Source organism: Rutidosis leptorrhynchoides, chromosome 6, assembly GCF_046630445.1.
Source record: "Rutidosis leptorrhynchoides isolate AG116_Rl617_1_P2 chromosome 6, CSIRO_AGI_Rlap_v1, whole genome shotgun sequence".
Taxonomy (NCBI): Eukaryota; Viridiplantae; Streptophyta; class Magnoliopsida; order Asterales; family Asteraceae; genus Rutidosis; species Rutidosis leptorrhynchoides.
This window is the reverse complement of record NC_092338.1, coordinates 57,781,655-57,800,645: the sequence shown is the minus strand read 5'-3', so window position 1 is coordinate 57,800,645 and position 18,991 is coordinate 57,781,655. Positions and strand designations below refer to the sequence as shown.

Genomic DNA, 18,991 nt, shown 5'->3' with positions numbered 1-18,991 from the left:
CAGTAATTGACCCGACTCTTTTAGAAAAGCATACTCAAGATGCTCGGGGAGCTCTTTAAGCTCGAGAGTGGGAGGTTCTTCCCATGAGGATTTGATTCGAAATCTATCCTCATTAGGAATAGCCTCAAATGACTCTTCCCGAATTGTTGCACCTTCAAGCTCATTATCATCGACACTAACATTCATCAATTCATTAAAATCGGCTTCTAAGTCCACAATATCACTTTCAAAAACTTAGTTAAATCCCGAAGTATCAACCCCCAAGAGCTTTTAAAGCTCTTCATTCACATAAAGGTTTATATGGTCTAGGGCATAGCACTCATCATCATCGGTGTTGCTTGGTTGCTTCATAGCTTCCAGAATGTTTATGGTCACACGCTCATCGCCAACTCCAATTTTGAGTTGGTTGCGTTGTACTAAGATGATGGTGTCGGCGGTGGTAAGAAATGGTCTACCTAAGATGATGGGGACTTGAAGGTCCTCCTTCATCTCCATGATAACAAAATCAACCGGGAACACCAAGGAGTCAATGCTAACCAAGATGTCCTCGGCTATTCCGATTGCAGTGTCAAGCGAATGGTTGGCCAATCTTATATGAATTTTGGTTGGTTTGAGAGGTCCAAGGCCAAGTCTTTCATAAAGTGAGTGGGGCATTAAGTTAATGCTTGCTCCCAAGTCGGCTAGTGCATTGAACACTTCCGATTCACCAAACTTGCATGGGAAAACAAATTTTCCCGGATCACCTAACCTTTTAGGGATCCTTGGCCTTGATGCAAGTATCTTGTTGCACTCCTCTTCGATAAAGAAGAACGTTTCCTCATGATATTTACCCTTTTGAGAGATTAACTCTTTGATGAAGCGTCCATAGTTGGGCATTCCTTTGAGCACATCGGTAATAGGCAAGTTGACCGACACATTCTTCATCATGTCTTGGAACTTTTTATATTGAGCCGCCAACTTGTCCTTCCTTAAAGCTTTTGGATATGGAACCGGCCTTGTGACCTTCGAAGACTCTTTACCCTTATCCTTACCCTTTTCATTGTCACCCTTTTCATCATTACCATTGACCCCGATTGCATCACCCTTGTATTTACCCTTCTCATTACTAACCCCGATTTCTTCCTCAATGAAGCTTGGTAGTGGTTCTTGGGTGATAAAGGTTTATGGTTGTGGTTCTTCAACTCCTTGAGTGGTGATACCGCTATGAGTGGTTATGGCATTGACGTTTTCATTTCGGTTTGGGTAGCTAGGGTTTTGGTTGTTGTTGCCTTCAATAGGAATAACCCTTGTAGTGTTGTTGTTTTAGTTTTGGTGTTGTTGACGGTTATTGTTGTAGGTGTTTGGGTTAACTTGAGTGTTGGGTGGTAAAGTTCCTTGAGGTCTTTCGGAAACATAACTTGAAAGTCTCCCAACGGTGCTCTCTAAGGTTTGGAATGAGGTTTGTTGTTGCTTAAGTTGTTGCTTCAAGAACTCGTTCTCCTTTAACAAAAATGCTTCGGTTGATTCTACCTTTTTGATATAGGTTTGCATAAGCTCTTCTAGTCCTTTAGAAGATTGGGAAGGTTGGTTATTTGGTTGAGTTTGTTGCGGTTGTTGATTGTAACCTTGGTTGTTTTGGGGTTGACTATAACCTTGGTTTTGATAACTTTGGTTTCCTTGGTAATTTGGGTTGGATTGGTGGTTGTAAGATTGGTTGTTATAATTTTGTTGGTTGTGGGATTGGAAGTTATTTTGGCGATTTTGGTTATAGTTGGAATTGTAGCCTTGGTTTCGGTTTTGGTTGGAGAATCCGGGAGGTGTGTTGGATTGAGTGTTGAATGACACTTGCTTTTAGTTAGGGTTGTAGTAGCTATTGTTTGATTGGAAAGAGTTGTTGCCTTGGTTAGAAGTTCCTCCTCTTTGAAAGTTTTGGTTGCTCACAAAGTTCACATGAGCTTCCGAATTCATAGGAATGTCATCCAAGTCAATGTGAGTACATCGATTAACTTGGGGACAATTTTTGGTGAGGTGTGGTCCTTCACACCTTTGACAACTGACTTGCATAGCCACTAGCGTTTGTTGTATCTTTTTCAATTCTTTCCCATATAATTGAAATTGGTTATTCAAGCTTGCCAAGGTAACTTGCCCATCTTCACTCTCCACTTGAGCTACATTCTTTCTCGTCAAATCTCTTGGTGAAGGTGCCCATTCGTATGTATTAACCGCGATGTCCTCTAGTAACTTTTCAGCCGCATTGGGTGAGTTGTACATAAACACTCCACCCGAAGATGAATCAAGATATTGCTTAGTTTGAAAATTGGTACCCCGGTAGAACGTATTGATGAACTCCTTCTTGGTTAGACCATGCGATGGGCAAGCTCTTAATAGCTTCTTGAAACGCACCCACTCATCATACAAAGACTCATCTCCTCTTTGCGTGAACCCATTAATTTCCATTCTTAAACGCTCCACCTTTGAAGGTGGGAAAAAGTGATTGATAAATGCTTCATTCAAATCTTGAAAAGACCTAATCGAATCTGATGGCAAGTTCCTTAACCAAGCCTTAGCTTCTCCATCAAGCGTGAATGGGAATGCCCTTAGCTTAAAAGCATCTTCGGTGACATCTTTGTTCTTATAGATATCACAAATATCGTTAAAATATTGAATGTGATCAAAAGGGTTTTCATCTATAAGCCCGCGAAAAAGTCTATCCTTGAACATTGTGAAAAAGTTACCCTCGATCTTCCAATTTTCCGCTTCGATTGGTGGTTTTGTGATAGCCGGAGGCACAAACGTTTGTGCCACCGTTCTAACATTCCACATCGGAGTGTCATTTGGATCATTTGCAACTACTTCATTAACAACTGGTGGAGGATTACCATGTGGATTACCCTCTTCTTCTCCGTCCATTTCTATCAAACAAAATGGCAAAACCTCAAAATTCTTCCTTAATTCTCGTTCTTCTCTATGCTTATAAACCCCGTGTATATGTTTCTCCGGATCGGAAAATGGTTATGTAAAATCTTGATCCTTGTGGGATCTTCTTATCATACACCAATAGACCTAATCTTCAAAGACAACGAAAACACAAGTGATTATCCAATACAAAATAATAAATAAAAGACAATAAAAGTAACTTTTGTAAGGACGAATCCTTACAAAAGGATCGAATAACTAAAAGCTTGTACCAAATACACAACCTAACTTAACTAACCGTTCCCCGGCAGTGGCGCCAAGAAAGTGTGACGTGGCGTGGATATACCATACATAACTTCCTAAATTTATACAAGATTCAAATATCACAAAAAGCACGCACAATCTATCGAGCACTTAAAACCCGGTTGCTATAGTACTTAATGTAAGTATTTTTATCAAGTTCGTCCCGTGAGAGCGGTGTAGATTTGTATTTGAAACTAATAGTTATCCTAGGGGTTTTGTTTGATTGGGGGGGGGGGGGGTTTGCGAGAGATATTGACTAATCAACTAAATTTGCGATAAACGAACTAAAACTTAACAAGTAACAAGTAATGAGTAATGAAGAAATGAGAAGTAATCAATATAATGAAGAGTGTTCACTTATCTAATCCTCTTTATGCTTAGATGGCCTTTGTTTTTCCCCAAATTGTTATCACTTAAGTTGTTTGAACTAGTAAATATTCTTAATCCAATTTTACCTTGCAAATTCACATAAGCTTAGCAACACTAGATCAAGTAATGTATGAGTTGATTATTGAGATTATGCCCGGGTTAAAATCACTTAAAACCCTTTAACCATCAAAGTCACCTAAGATAGTCAAACACCACTATGATGAACAAAGGTCAATTGAAAACTAACCTAGCCTAGAAACACAATCACTTGAAATTCCTATTCTAGTTGTCTAGATCACCAAAGGTGTTGAAGCACAAATTGATTCACTACTAAAATCACTTAAAGAGCTATTCAATTCATGTAATCAAAGTAAAACCAATATCAAACATAGCAATGGACCTCATGGCTAACTCAACAACACTAGCTCATGTATTTTCATTCAAAACAACTTTCATTCAATAGATTAAGGGCACATCATGCATTAAAGATTCATAGATAAGCAAACACAAGAGATTTAGCTACTCATAGCAAAGATTACACTAGCAATAATCATGAAAGCATCAATAAACATCATCTTGAGTGATTACAAGCTAAGATTCAAAGATAAATGATGATAAACAAAGATTACAAGTAAAGATTAAACTTAGATGAAGATTAAGTAAAGATTACAACTATTTGATTAAAAATAAGAAAGAGTAAAGTTAAGATTACAACCCAATTTGATAACAAAAGAAAGATCTAACACTAATGAAGATGAAACTTGAGCTTGCTTCCTCCAAATCACCTTAGAACTCTAATGGATGATGAAATTAGGGTTTTGTGTGTGTAATTCGGAGTAAAACTGCAGCTCTCCTGCCAAATGACCTATCATATTCTATTTATAGTGGCGAGGAAAGTGGGTTGAATCAGCGTCAGGAGCGCCGCTCTTGACATAGGTACGGCGCTCTTGGCTTCAATTGGTGCAGCGCTTTAGGCTCAGGTGCGGTGCTCTTGGCTTCATCTGGTGTGGCGCTGTTGACTTAGGTGCGGTGCTCTTGGAGCTGTAGAAGCGGCGCTTCTGCTAACTGTGAAGAAATTGAGACAAAACGTTGGTGATTGCGCTGCTTTCACCATAGGTGCGGCGCTCTTGGCTGTGAGGTGCGGTGCTCCTTAATCAGGAGCGGTGCTCTTGATGCTGTTTCCTGCACTTGTCATTTTCTTTGCACTATTTGAACATTTCTTGGTCAATTTTACACCAAGTTAGGCATTTTTCCTTGAGTGGACACTTTGGCACAGGGAAACAACTTTAAAGCCCTAACGATCATCAAAACCGAATAAAATGAAGTCGATATTGCGTAATAAATATGTCTAAATGGAGCAATATCAGTAATACCCGAAAGATATATAAATTCACAAGTAATATGTTACATTCTTCGATTCTGATTCAACAAATCATTAACTATACTCACTACTTTAACAACGATATACATTCTTTCCGAGAAATCAAAACAACCATTCACATCTAAATTTGATTACATATTCTGATTTTGAAAAAATCAGAATCCAAGCCAAGATTTAACAGAAAACATCACTCTTAGATTCTTACATCTTTCAAAGCTATACTTTGACTTCAAAACTGTGTTAGAACATCACTTCTATTCATAAACCCTGAAAAAAAATATTTGTATCATTCAAAAATTCTAGAACATCATATGTATCTTAACAATTACAATCTTCATGCAAACCCTTCAAACTTTTGAAAACACCTCGATTTGATAACCGATGATTCGGTTATGATAACTTTGAATGCTGATGAAGCAGCAAAAACTGTAAACGACTTTAACAGTCAAAAGTTTGATGATAAAGAATAGTGTGTTGGCAAAGCTCGGAAAATTTGAAACTGGAAAACGGATTGAGCAAACCATGAAGGAGGCTGTGGACAAATCACAAAGACTAAACCTGCCTACAAAGAATCCAAATGATTCAGTGTCTGCTGAAGTCATTAACGAATACCTTGCTCCTGACTCTAAACTTTTACAGACAAAATCTTCTTCATCATCTTTCGATATTAGAAATTCTAAGATATCATCATATCTTTCATTATAAATATCCTCGATATTTCTGAAGATATTTTCATAAATATTCTTATCTGAAATCATTTATCTCCTCTCGTTATCTGTATTACATCATGAAGGAAACTGTTTAGTTTCTATATTCTATAAACCTTCGAGTTCAAATTATGAATGTTTTTGAAGAAGCGTTGGGAATTGAAGCATGAGTTAGTATAATATAACGACACTTGATCAACGTGGTTATATTACAGTAAGTCATGCTGAGTTTCTAACGAAACATGATGATTCACAGACTATAACGTCATCATGTGCCATGATACATAACTCTTACATTCTATCTAATCTATAAACATATCAAGAACATATTTTCTTGATAATCCTATCTTTCCTTTGAATTCTGGTAATTTGACAAGTCAGATTGTGCTATTACCATTTCTTTCATAGAACATTAGTCATGTTCATCCGAAACTTCATACCTACAAATTCTGGACCATTGCTTGCTTTACACGAGGGTTGAGAAGAGAAGATAAAAGCATGAAGCTTCAAAGTAGCAATGGGGGTATAAATCACAGCAAATTGGAGAGAGTATTAACTGTAGATGTCAATGATTATAGAAAGACAGAAGCAGAGACATCGAAATATAAGGGAAGAAATAAAACCCAACAACAACTCAGAAATTACAAACCGTATATATCGATGCATATAGAAATATAAAGACACGGGAGAACTAAAAACACTATAAAACCAAGAGTATAATAGAAGTAAATAGATTCTTCCGGCGGCAGATGGAAAAGAAGAATGACAGATATGAAAGTTAGGAATATATCAAGAAGCAGAACTGGATGAAGCATATTGACGAATGCTTTAAAGTATGAGTTGAGAGAGAAAGAATAGAAAGTATGAGTTGTAGAAATAAGGAAACGAAGGGGGTGAATTTATAGTAAAATATCCGACAGAGCAATCGAGACAGATTACCGCATTTAATTAAAGAGATTTTAACTTCCTTTTTCGCCGAAGAATCAAATCTTATAGATTATGAAGATTTTCTTTAAATCCCTTGAACTCAGGAAATCAACACTATCTACGTCAAAAGATATGACGAATTTTTTTTTCCCATTTCAATTTTTCGTGATAGCTACACTCGTACTCTTCACCACATCAAATTGTTTTGTCTATATTATTCAATGATGATAAAACTCTAATTTTCAGCTCGTATGCGTCATGAAAACATAATTATTGTCGGCCATGACCATCCCAATCAAATTTCGGGACGAAATTTCTTTAACGGGTAGGTACTGTGACAACCCGGAAATTTCTGACCAAATTTAAACTTTATCTTTATATTATTCCGACACGATAAGCAAAGTTTGTTAAGTTGAATCTCAAGAAGTGTAAACTGTATTCATACATTCATTTAACCTTGACCAAACTCTGAGGATTCATGAACCATTATATTTGGATTGGAAAATATACGTATATATATACATATACATATACATATATATATATATATATATATATATATATATATATATATATATATATATATATATATATATATATATTTTTACAAAAATATAATATTAACTTAGTCGTAAAACGTTTTGGATTTAAATAGTATTATTATAATATATATTGGTAAGTAACGAGACGTCAATTTATAGAAGCAAATGACCAAAACACTCAAATGAATAAGTTACAATTTGAGTGGATAATTTTTCATTGATTTGAGTCTTATTATTGATAAAGGTATATTACACGAAACGTAAAGTACCAGTTTTCTAAGCGTACGAAAATGCGTTCGAAAAACCGGAACTGGTACTGAAGTCGAGGGTCAACGTACAACACATCGGTGTAAAAATTACAAGTCAACTATGCACGTGAATATAATATAATATTTAATTAATTCTAAAGATTAAATATATTATATATTAAATAATATTATTTATATTAATCATATGAGATATATGTGTCGACATGCATTCTGAGCTGTAATTTCAGGCCATGCGATCGTATGGCCATATAGGCAAAATCCCATGCGATCGCATGGGGGGTAGGTGGGCTGAACATCTCTTATAAATTGAACGCATTTCGATTTGTGATTCATTTCTTCACATACTTCGCTCAAATAAATGAATATATATACTATTATTATTATTATTATTATTATTAATATTAAGATTATTAATATTAATCTCATTATTATTATTATTAGTATTAGTAGGTAGCATTATTATTAGTATTATACAAAAAATACTACGACGAGATCATGAGCGAATTAATTCAAAACGGGTTTTTCGAGCGGGATAGAGCTAAGGAAATTATGGGTTATAGCTATGGAGGTTATGGGTATTGTTTGGAGGTATAGCTCGTAAGGTCAAACTAGTGTTTATCATCTCCGTTGCGTCTACGTACTTTTCTGCAATATTGAATCACAATATTGATACGTAAGCATTTATATCTTATCTTTTATATATTAATAGTGTATCCATGTCTAGTGCTCGAGTATATATGTTTATGCATGCTTGTATGCTTTAATTTTGTCGTTAGATAGTTTATGATGAATCACGAATTTGATACATATGCTACTGATATAAAGTATATGATATGCATGTTTTTGGAAAGCTGGCGAAAAATTATTAACTTTTCATTTAGAAATCGCGTGATTTCGATGAACGGATTAAAAGATATGGTCAACTGAATTATGGTTAACATTAGTTGAAATTGTGTTTGGAACTGTAAATTAATATTTAAACAACTTGTCTATGAGATTGATAATTTGGATTTTCAAATATTACTAATCGAGTAAATGAATTTCTGTATAAAGCACGTCTCGTTTTGTTGAACAATTGTCAAAGTTGACTGTCTTATCATGTTTTAAAGCTTTATAAACACTATAATCTGATTTTACAAGTATTGGAAAGCTATGTGAAATAATAAAATATTTTCGATTGCCATGATAATTCAAATATAATATAGTTCATGAAATAAATAATATTTTGAGTTTGATAAACTATAAATTTGTTCAATTATCAAGACTTATACTATGATAATAAACATGTATAGATGTAAAGATCATATTGGGTCAGGTTGACTTTTGAGATGACTTTTGTTAACTTTTGCATGTTGGTCTCGAGCATTAGGATTGTGATACACTATGACCACACCTAGCTTGTTAGACATGTATTGACCAATATATGTGAAATGTCTCGTTCTTATTGATTATAAACGTTCCATATTAATTGATTTCGTTGCGAGGTTTTGACCTCTATATGAGACGTTTTTCAAAGACTGCATTCATTTTAAAACAAACCATAACCTTTATTTCATCAATAAAGGTTTAAAAAGCTTTACGTAGATTATCAAATAATGATAATCTAAAATATCCTGTTTACACACGACCATTACATAATGGTTTACAATACAAATATGTTACAACGAAATAAGTTTCTTGAATGCAGTTTTTACACAATATCATACAAGCATGGACTCCAAATCTCGTCCTTATTTAAGTATGCGACAGCGGAAGCTCTTAATAATCACCTGAGAATAAACATGCTTAAAACGTCAACAAAAATGTTGGTGAGTTATAGGTTTAACCTATATATTATCAAATCATAATAATAGACCACAAGATTTCATATATCAATACACATCCCATACATAGAGATAAAAATCATTCATATGGTGAACACCTGGTAATCGATATTAACAAGATGCATATATAAGAATATCCCCATCATTCCGGGACACCCTTCGGATATGATATAAATTTCAAAGTACTAAAGCATCCGGTACTTTGGATGGGGTTTGTTAGGCCCAATAGATCTATCTTTAGGATTCGCGTCAATTAGGGTGTCTGTTCCCTAATTCTTAGATTACCAAACTTTAATAAAAGGGGCATATTCGATTTCGATAATTCAACCATAGAATGTAGTTTCACGTACTTGTGTCTATTTTGTAAATCATTTATAAAACCTGCATGTATTCTCATCCCAAAAATATTAGATTTTAAAAGTGGGACTATAACTCACTTTCACAGATTTTTTACTTCGTCGGGAAGTAAGACTTGGCCACTGGTCGATTCACGAACCTATAACAAATATGTACATATATATCAAAGTATGTTCAAAATATATTTACAACACTTTTAATACATTTTGATGTTTTAAGTTTATTAAGTCAGCTGTCCTCGTTAGTAACCTACAACTAGTTGTCCAAAGTTAGATGTACAGAAAAAAATTGATATATATTATCTTAAATCAATCCACGACCCAGTGTATACACGTCTCAGGCTAGATCACAACTCAAAGTATATATATTTTTGGAATCAACCTCAACCCTGTATAGCTAACTCCCACATTACTGCATATAGAGTGTCTATGGTTGTTCCAAATAATATATACACATGGGTCGATATGATATGTCAAAACATTTGCATACGTGTCGATGGTATCCCAAGATTACATAATATATTAGAATACATGTATAATACAATATAAGTTAGCTAGGATATGATTAATATAGATTTGTTACCAATTTTCACGTTGCTACAACAAGAAAAATTATCCAATCTTGTTTTACCCATAACTTCTTCATTTTAAATCCGTTTTGAGTGAATCAAATTGCTATGGTTTCATATTGAACTCTATTTTATGAATCTAAATAGAAAAAGTATAGGTTTATAGTCGGAAATATAAGTTACAGGTCATTTTTGTAAGAGGTAGTCATTTCAGTCGAAAGAACGACGTCTTGATGACCATTTTGAAAAACATACTTCCACTTTGAGTTTAACCATGATTTTTGGATATAGTTTCATGTTCATAAGAAAAATCATTTTCCCAGAAGAACAACTTTTAAATCAAAGTTTATCATAGTTTTTAATTAACTAACCCAAAACAGCCCACGGTGTTACTACGACGGCGTAAATCCGGTTTTATGGTGTTTTTCGTGTTTCCAGGTTTTAAATCATTAAGTTAGCATATCATATAGATATAGAACATGTGTATAGTTGATTTTAAAAGTGTAGTTAGAAGGATTAACTTTATTTGCGAACAAGTTTAGAATTAACTTAACTATGTTCTAGTGATTACTAGTTTACCACTTCGAATATGATAGCTTTATATGTATGAATCGAATGATGTTATGAACATCATTACTACCTTAAGTCCTTGGATAAACCTACTGGAAAATAGAAAAATGAATCTAGCTTCAACGAATCCTTGGATGGCTCGAAGTTCTTGAAGCAGAATCATGACACGAAAACAAGTTCAAGTAAGATTTCCACTCGAAATAAGATTGTTATAGTTATAGAAATTGAATCAAAGTTTGAATATGAGTATTACCTTGTATTAGAAAGATATCTTACTGTAAATAAGAAAGATTTCTTGAGGTTGGATGATCACTCTACAAGATTGGAAGTAAGCTAGCAAACTTGGAAGTATTCTTGATTTTATGAAACAAGAACTTGTAGAATTTATGAAGAACACTTAGAACTTGAAGATAGAGCTTGAGAGAGATCAATTAGATGAAGAAAATTGAAGAATGAAAGTGTTTGTAGGTGTTTTTGGTCGTTGGTGTATGGATTAGATATAAAGGATATGTAATTTTGTTTTCATGTAAATAAGTCATGAATGATTACTCATATTTTTGTAATTTTATGAGATATTTCATGCTAGTTGCCAAATGATGGTTCCCACATGTGTTAGGAGACTCACAGGGGCTGCTAAGAGCTGATCGTTGGAGTGTATATACCAATAGTACATACATCTAAAAGCTGTGTATTGTACGAGTACGAATACGGGTGCATACGAGTAGAATTGTTTATGAAACTGAACGAGGATGTAATTGTAAGCATTTTTGTTAAGTAGAAGTATTTCGATAAGTGTCTTGAAGTCTTTCAAAAGTGTATGAATACATATTAAAACACTACATGTATATACATTTTAACTGAGTCGTTAAGTCATCGTTAGTCGTTACATGTAAGTGTTGTTTTGAAACCTTTAGGTTAACGATCTTGTTAAATGTTGTTAACCCAATGTTTATAATATCAAATGAGATTTTAAATTATTATATTATCATGATATTATGATGTATGAATATCTCTTAATATGATATATATACATTAAATGTCGTTACAACGATAATCGTTACATATATGTCTCGTTTCAAAATCATTAAGTTAGTAGTCTTGTTTTTACATATGTAGTTCATTGTTAATATTCTTAATGATATGTTTACTTATCATAATATCATGTTAACTATATATATATATCCATATATATGTCACTTGGGTGGTCAATTGTCTATATGAAACCTATTTCAATTAATCAAGTCTTAACAAGTTTGATTGCTTAACATGTTGGAAACACTTAATCATGTAAATAACAATTTCATTTAATATATATATATATAAACATGAAAAAGTTCGGGTCACTACAATATGTTCTCTAGGTTGAGATCTACGGTTATTTTGCATTTCGAGTTTCGGTCACATTTCGGTGAATGACCTTATGTGCTGCTAAGGTGAGTTTCATATGCTCCCTTTTTAATTGCTTTTGCAATCTATATTTTTGGGCTGAGAATACATGCACTTTATTTTAAACGCAATGGATACAAGTACATACTAAATTTTACACCGAGTTTGAACCGAAAATCCCTTAGCTTTGGTAACTAGTAACTGCCGGTTATAAGAACTGGTGGGCGCGAGTAGTTGTATATGGATCCATAGGGCTTGACATCCTCGTCTGTACCAGGTATAGAAACCCTAGCCTGAACTATAAAACAGACGTATACTATTTGAGTTTAGTACACGTTGGTTTGCGTGTATTGTACATGTTGGTTGCATGTATGTTAAAACAGGGGTACTTATTATAACGTTAAAGTTTAGTGACCAGGGTGCTCAACTTCGTAGAATATTTTGATAAACGTTTCTGGATGAAACAACTGGAATCTTGTGATCCACCTTTATATACAGAATATGTGCAACATTAAAACTATGAACTCACCAACCTTTGTGTTGACACTTTTAAGCATGTTTATTCTCAGGTTCCTAGAAGTCTTCCACTGTTTGCTTATACGTTATACAAGCTATGTGAATGGAGTCATACATGCTTTATTCAAGAAAACTTTGCATTTACAAAATCATCACCATGTATCTTATTTTGACTACATTGTCAACGGATGTAGTATTGTAAACTATTATATACGGTAATTGTCTATACGTAGAAATCATCTGACGTCGAAAACCTTGGATTTATATATTCATTTATGGTGTGCCTTTTCAAAAGAATGCAATGTTTACAAAACGTATCATATAGAGGTCAAAACCTCACTATGAAATCAATGAATGATGTATTCGTTCAAATGAATTTGGACGGGTCATCACAACCCAGGTCGCCTTTCGCTTAGTGCGGGGGCAGCGGGGAGGGGGTTTTACGGTCATTCCCTCGGATTGGTCCGAGTATCCTCTAGGACATTAGTTGGGGCGGGTTATGCAATTACGGGAGATGAACGCGTGGGTGGTTAAGTCTCTCCCGGGTGATCCCAAACTGATGTCCAAAAAAAAAAGGTTAATAAGGTTATTTACAGTACATACAACAATAACAACATACCCAATCTCACATGTATGAGGTATGGGGGAAGTGAGACGTAGACAATCCTTCCTCTATCCTAGAATAAAGAAAAATCATTTCTCGACCCCGAGTTAAACACTCACAAGAGTAGGGAAAGTCTTCCCTCCCTCTATTCGACGGGTAAAGAGATTGCTTCCAGGAGGACCTCCGGCCCAAAAGGTAGAAGAAAATAAAATAAAACAAAAACAAATAAGAATAGAAATAAATAAAGAAAATACTTTAAATAAAATGAAATAAATAAATAAATACAGCGAATAAAATAGATACATACATAAAAAAAAAAAAAAAAAAAAAAGACGCCATGAAAATGGTAGAATCAAATTTCCATGGGTTTTAAATCAAGCCTGAACTTCAATTTAGCCACTAAGCGGCAGTCAAGTCGTCAATAAATCGACGCCTGCTGTTGCCTCGATTAATAGGACCGTAAAAAAAAGTAACAAAATAATATATATATATATATATATATATATATATATATATATATATATATATATATATATATATATATATATATATATATATATATATGAAAACGTACCTTAGGCTGCTGTGCGGAGCTCGAGACATAATGCTACACTAAAAGAACAATAAACAAATATGACCGCGTACCAACAACCAGACACACACCTAGACGTACTGTACATGTCTACAAAACATAAACCTACATACATACATACATACATACATACATACGAACCTACGAACCTACATACCTAAATCCATGCCTAATCAATACATAAAACATACATACAAGAAACATACATTCGTACATACATCCATACACACATTCACGCACACATACATATACATTAAAATACCTACATCCATGAACATACAAAAAAAACATAGAAACAAACATAAGTATAGTCACATTATTCGTTAAAAATGATTATCAAACAGATTATTGTTAATCATGGGTAACTTCATTAAGAACATTTGAATCATTCTATTCAGCGCTAAATCATTCATTTTTATCAAACGCGCCCTTAAAATAATTTTGATAAGTACCTACACGATACTAAAACATGATCAAAGCACGAACATACAACAACAAAATACCAGATAGTCCCAAAAAAATAAATAAATGTTGCAACCTTACAGGTAAGTTATAAGTAGGCGACATACGCATCAAAAGTTAAACTATACCCGGAATGTTACTTTTTCTGAGTGTGTCAAAAAATCAGCATACATATCTTTTTTTTTTTTTTTTTTTTTTTTTTGGAAAAAAAAACGAAAACTATATATAACAAATCCTTATCTCGAAATAGAGATAAGAAAAAACGAAGATACAAAAAAAAAAAAAAAAAAAGAAAAAGCCATGCCTGAGGCTCGAAAACATAAAACAAGACCCTACAAAGAAAACGACCTACCGCTAACTAAATCCGGGCCTCGCCAACAACCTAAACCAACACCTAACAAGTAGAAAAAGGAACGAAACTTGCAAGCGACCTACAAATAAAATCACAACAAACAAGCAAACACTCAAAGACCGATGTTGCCATTGACGCCACCATCCATCTTAGCCTTGAACTTAAAGGTCGACTCGATTCCAACCTCTTCACCGGTGGCGCTACCCGGCGATTGAGATTCCAAACCACCATTCCTAAATTGGTCGAAAAAGCCCCCCTCTCCCCCCGTCCCCGTCCCTATACGAGTCCAATTACAAGTTCCATCTTTTTTAGAGTCTTTGGAGATTTTTCTATTCACAAAATCCTTTTCTTCCTCGTCACTAGAATCTTGCAAAGAAAACGAACTAACTTTCTTGCTCTTCTTTTTTACCTTACTACGCATCTTGACTCCACAATTAATATTGTTCTTCTTCACCCCGACACCTCGAAATTTGCTAGCATACATATCTATCTTACATTACATCATCAAACTTACCAATTACAATCATTTTTACAGCAAGCCTTACACCTATGATACACTATATTTAAACCACTACAATGACGTCTATATTTCAGCTGTACTATTAAGTACAAAAAAAAAAAAAATGCACAAAACTAATCAGCATCAGCACTGAAATCAGGTTCCGGAGGCTTTTGCAATTTCACCAGTTCCCTAGCAGTCCTCAGGTTCCGATTCCGTTGGACCCCACGCATAGCATTAGCCGCAAACTTCGAAGCCAAAAAAGTAGCCCCAAGGCTGTAAGAAGAACTTCCAATACTACCACAACTATTACTCGTTGATTCCTCTTCTTCCTCCTTCCGCTTTTGCTCCAATATCTTCCGCTTCGAATATCTCCGCCAGGCTGCCTGAATGAAACATGCCGCCCATGTCCGTCACTCTTGTGAGTGAAACCTGAAAGTATGTTGTACCTGTCTACTGTGCAGCCGCCGAAATTGACCTGCAACGCAGTATGTTTGTTATTCATGCCTTTTTTGTGGGATAATACAAGATTAAGAAAGTTTTAGACTTTTGATTAAAATGTATGCCGTTTGTAGTGATTTGGTGGATGCATGCAAGGTGTTTGATGAAACGCCTGTGAGGGATTCTGTGTTATAGGAGTTCAGTAATAACTTAGGACAGGAAATTGTAAAATTACCCTTTTGACTAAAGCAAGACAAAGATGGCGCTTTATGTCCCGTCTGAGATCTTTGGGTAATGTTTGAACCAAATTTTCTTCATTGACACCACGAGTTTCTAAGCACTTGTACTGATCGTAACGTCTAACACGTTCTTGAAGATCATCGGGAAGTAGCCGATGATGCATCCACTGCTCTGAGTCACGTCTCTTAACTCTCATCTCTTCAAGACGAATGGTAAGAGATTGTAGGTACGTCTGTCATGCCCAAATAATACTCATTCAAATTTCAGCACTTAAAACTAATCCAATATGTAATATCTCAACATAATATAGTTGGGGCATAACATGCATGTTGCCAATTAATAGAGCAACTAGAATGAGTCCAGATATGGCTAGTGCAACTGAAAACACCCCTTTAATTTTATATGTACAACCGCCTACAACATTTTATTCAGAAATTTAAATCATTGTTTCTATTACACTGTTTTGTAGTTCCAGTTAGAGAATTTCATTTTTTGAATTAGCCCAAAAGGTAGACAACTAGGTGTTACTACTTCGACCCAACCCATTTTGACATGTACTTGTAAGTAGCATTCTTCAGCTTAAATCTGATTTGACTCATGAACCAACCCGCACATCTTGCCACTTCTAGTTGCAATGACATTAATGACCAGATTAAACAGTTGCTTACATGACTAGCAAGCATGTAGAGCAACAAATAATAAGCCGCCCCGGCCCAAGCAGTTTCAGCAAAAACACCAGCCGTCCTTTTTAATTCTGAAGTCAAAGGAACGAATCTTGCAAATCTAGGAGCATACTGAATCAACACAATGAACAATAAAGCTTCTTTGTAGCCAGTACATCTGAACCTTTAGATCTCTGTAGATATCTCCAGATAACAATCTGCATAACTAAAAAGTTAAGTTAAACTCCAATCAAACTTTCTCTACATCCTGCATATGTCTTAATACTAATACATGCATAATAGCAGGGCAGAAAAAGGTAAAGCATAATGACAGGTCAGGTAAAGGTACGTCAGTGTTTCAAGTTTTGACTTTTTAAGTGGTTAATAACTGGCCTAGTGCATAGAGATATATCAAAAATTGGTCTGAATTTTGTTGTGGGCAACACTCTTAATTTTCAGCCACGGAAATACTCAAACTTTCAAGTATCTTGCAAATGTATTTGTTATGGGTGAAAGATGAAAAACATTCATAATTTTTCTATACAGGTTTTGTAAATTATTTAATTGAAAATTAAATAGTATATGAGATATTAGTTTTCTGACCTGTGGCAGGGGAAGAATTGAAAGGATATCAATGATAAAATAACACTTCAAGTATCTCTTAGCTATTTATGCAGGATCAATTACAAGTTCACCGTGTCCAAAAACACGTGATGATGGAACAATAAAAGCAGTACGAAATTGAAGAGCCATGTGAAAAAGATAAAAAGCATCAACAACTGTCCTTAATGTTGTAGCAACAATGGCCAGCTTTCGATCTATACCAAGGCACGTATTGGTTTTATCAAATACTGGAAGATAAAAGAAAAGTGGATCTATAGATACAGCCAGAATACACGAGACAACAAAAAACTGGTTCCATTGTAACAGGAATTTGTCTTGAGGGTCTAAGATTTTTTTCTGACACTTTAAGATCTTCAGGGAAGACAGCTTGTAAAACACCAAATTCAAGTGATCGACCGATTGATTTAAGTCCTTCTTACCCCTTTTTAATTCCATTTTTGAAACAAGTGCTGGCCCTATAAAACCATGTTTGATGAATATGCAAGGCTAGTTTGACCCAAAAGATCCTGATTAAGGGTTGCCCGACCAAACAACCTTTTGTGAAAGCTATATATATAAACTTCATTTGAAGACCTTACAACATTATCGTTGAGAGGTATAAAAATCAAGGTGATGCACAAAATTAATCTTAAACTTAACCGTCACTTGTCACGAAGGGAGATATTTTTTACCTCATAAACTTTTCTTTCTGACCACCAACATATTGGGACTTCAATCCGCTGTTAAACAAAGAACTTGTCACAGGTCAACAAAGAACTTCTACTGCCACCGACAGATAAAGATAAACTTAAGGAACGTACATGCAGATCACATTATAACGTACGTTATAAAATATCAATAGTATAGCTAAGAATAAGAGAAACGGGCAGCTTAAGACAGTCAACATATTTTTTATGATTCTCAAACCCTAGATTTCATGTTATACAGAGCTTCATCATCTACAATCTGCTAACATCTACTCTACTGAGTTAGGTTCCAGTATACAGATGACCAGTCAAAAGTGTAACCACATCATTAGTATAAAAATACCTCGATTACACACAAGCAAAATCCAAATTCACAATTCTCACAAGTTTCATAAATTAGGCAAAAATTCATCTTCCCATAAACCTAATCCTCAAATTTATTTTCATCAAATAAATGATACATAATTTATATAATTCGTTACCAGAAGGATAAAATTAAATAAAGAGATCATTATCTATTCATAATCAAAACTTAATAAAATATAGTAACACAATTCATTCAACCATGATTACTACTGTACTATATTACAACACTTTCAACAAAATAAACAAAAGAATACCTAATTTACATATTAACTAATAGACAAAAGTTATGAATATTAACGGGGTTACTTTCGACTTTTCATTTTTTTTTTTTTTAATTTTAACTAAATTTCATTTTACCAACAAACGACCTCACATTTTTTTGAAAAATTCAAATCGACCCCCCAAACAGGGGGTAAAGTGTCAAATAACAATTTTCATAAAAAATCTTAAATAAACTCCACCCAAATATTCAACGGGTCATATCTTCTCGCTCGCCAACGAGTTAAATTTTTCCGACACCATCGTTAAACTCGAAATAATTTTAGGAACACAATGTCACTAGCTATACGTAAAACGGACGCTTTTTAAAAAACGCTAAATATTTGGGGTACTTTTCATACACGTTGATTTTGCGTTAAATTTTTAAAAGTCGACAATTCCATAGCGAAACGCGGAGATGCACATATATTGTTAATTTAAAATAACATTTAAATCTCTCACGAGTTATACCTTTTAGTTCGACTCGAGTTGCGCTTCAACGACATCATCGTTAGCCACAAAATAATTTTACTAATCGCAAAAAAATACATTAAAAATCGAACCCCGGCGCGAAGCGAGGGTTCAATAACTA

At 34.4% G+C, this 18,991-nt stretch overlaps 1 protein-coding gene and 1 pseudogene across 1 annotated transcript; both read right to left on the bottom strand.

Annotated features, from left to right (window-relative positions):
- Nucleotides 1-270: 270 nt before the first annotated feature.
- On the bottom strand, nucleotides 271-2,889 carry LOC139853664 (uncharacterized). The gene is made up of 2 exons (XM_071843039.1): nucleotides 1,878-2,889; nucleotides 271-1,118 (listed from the first exon to the last, which is right to left on the bottom strand). The coding sequence occupies exons 1-2, from the start codon at nucleotides 2,887-2,889 to the stop codon at nucleotides 271-273; spliced, it is 1,860 nt and encodes a 619-aa protein (XP_071699140.1).
- Nucleotides 2,890-15,256: 12,367 nt separating this feature from the next.
- LOC139853663 (probable cyclic nucleotide-gated ion channel 5) overlaps nucleotides 15,257-18,991 on the bottom strand; it is a 35,499-nt pseudogene continuing 31,764 nt past the window's right edge.

Bases quoted from the DNA above. Each gene is read 5' to 3' on its own strand.
- LOC139853664 (XM_071843039.1), bottom strand. From the start codon at position 2,889: ATGGACGGAGAAGAAGAGGGTAATCCACATGGTAATCCTCCACCAGTT. The intron at 1,119-1,877 runs GCAACAACTCTT...TCATTGAGGAAG, and splicing joins AGGAGGAACTTCTAACCAAG to AAATCGGGGTTAGTAATGAG.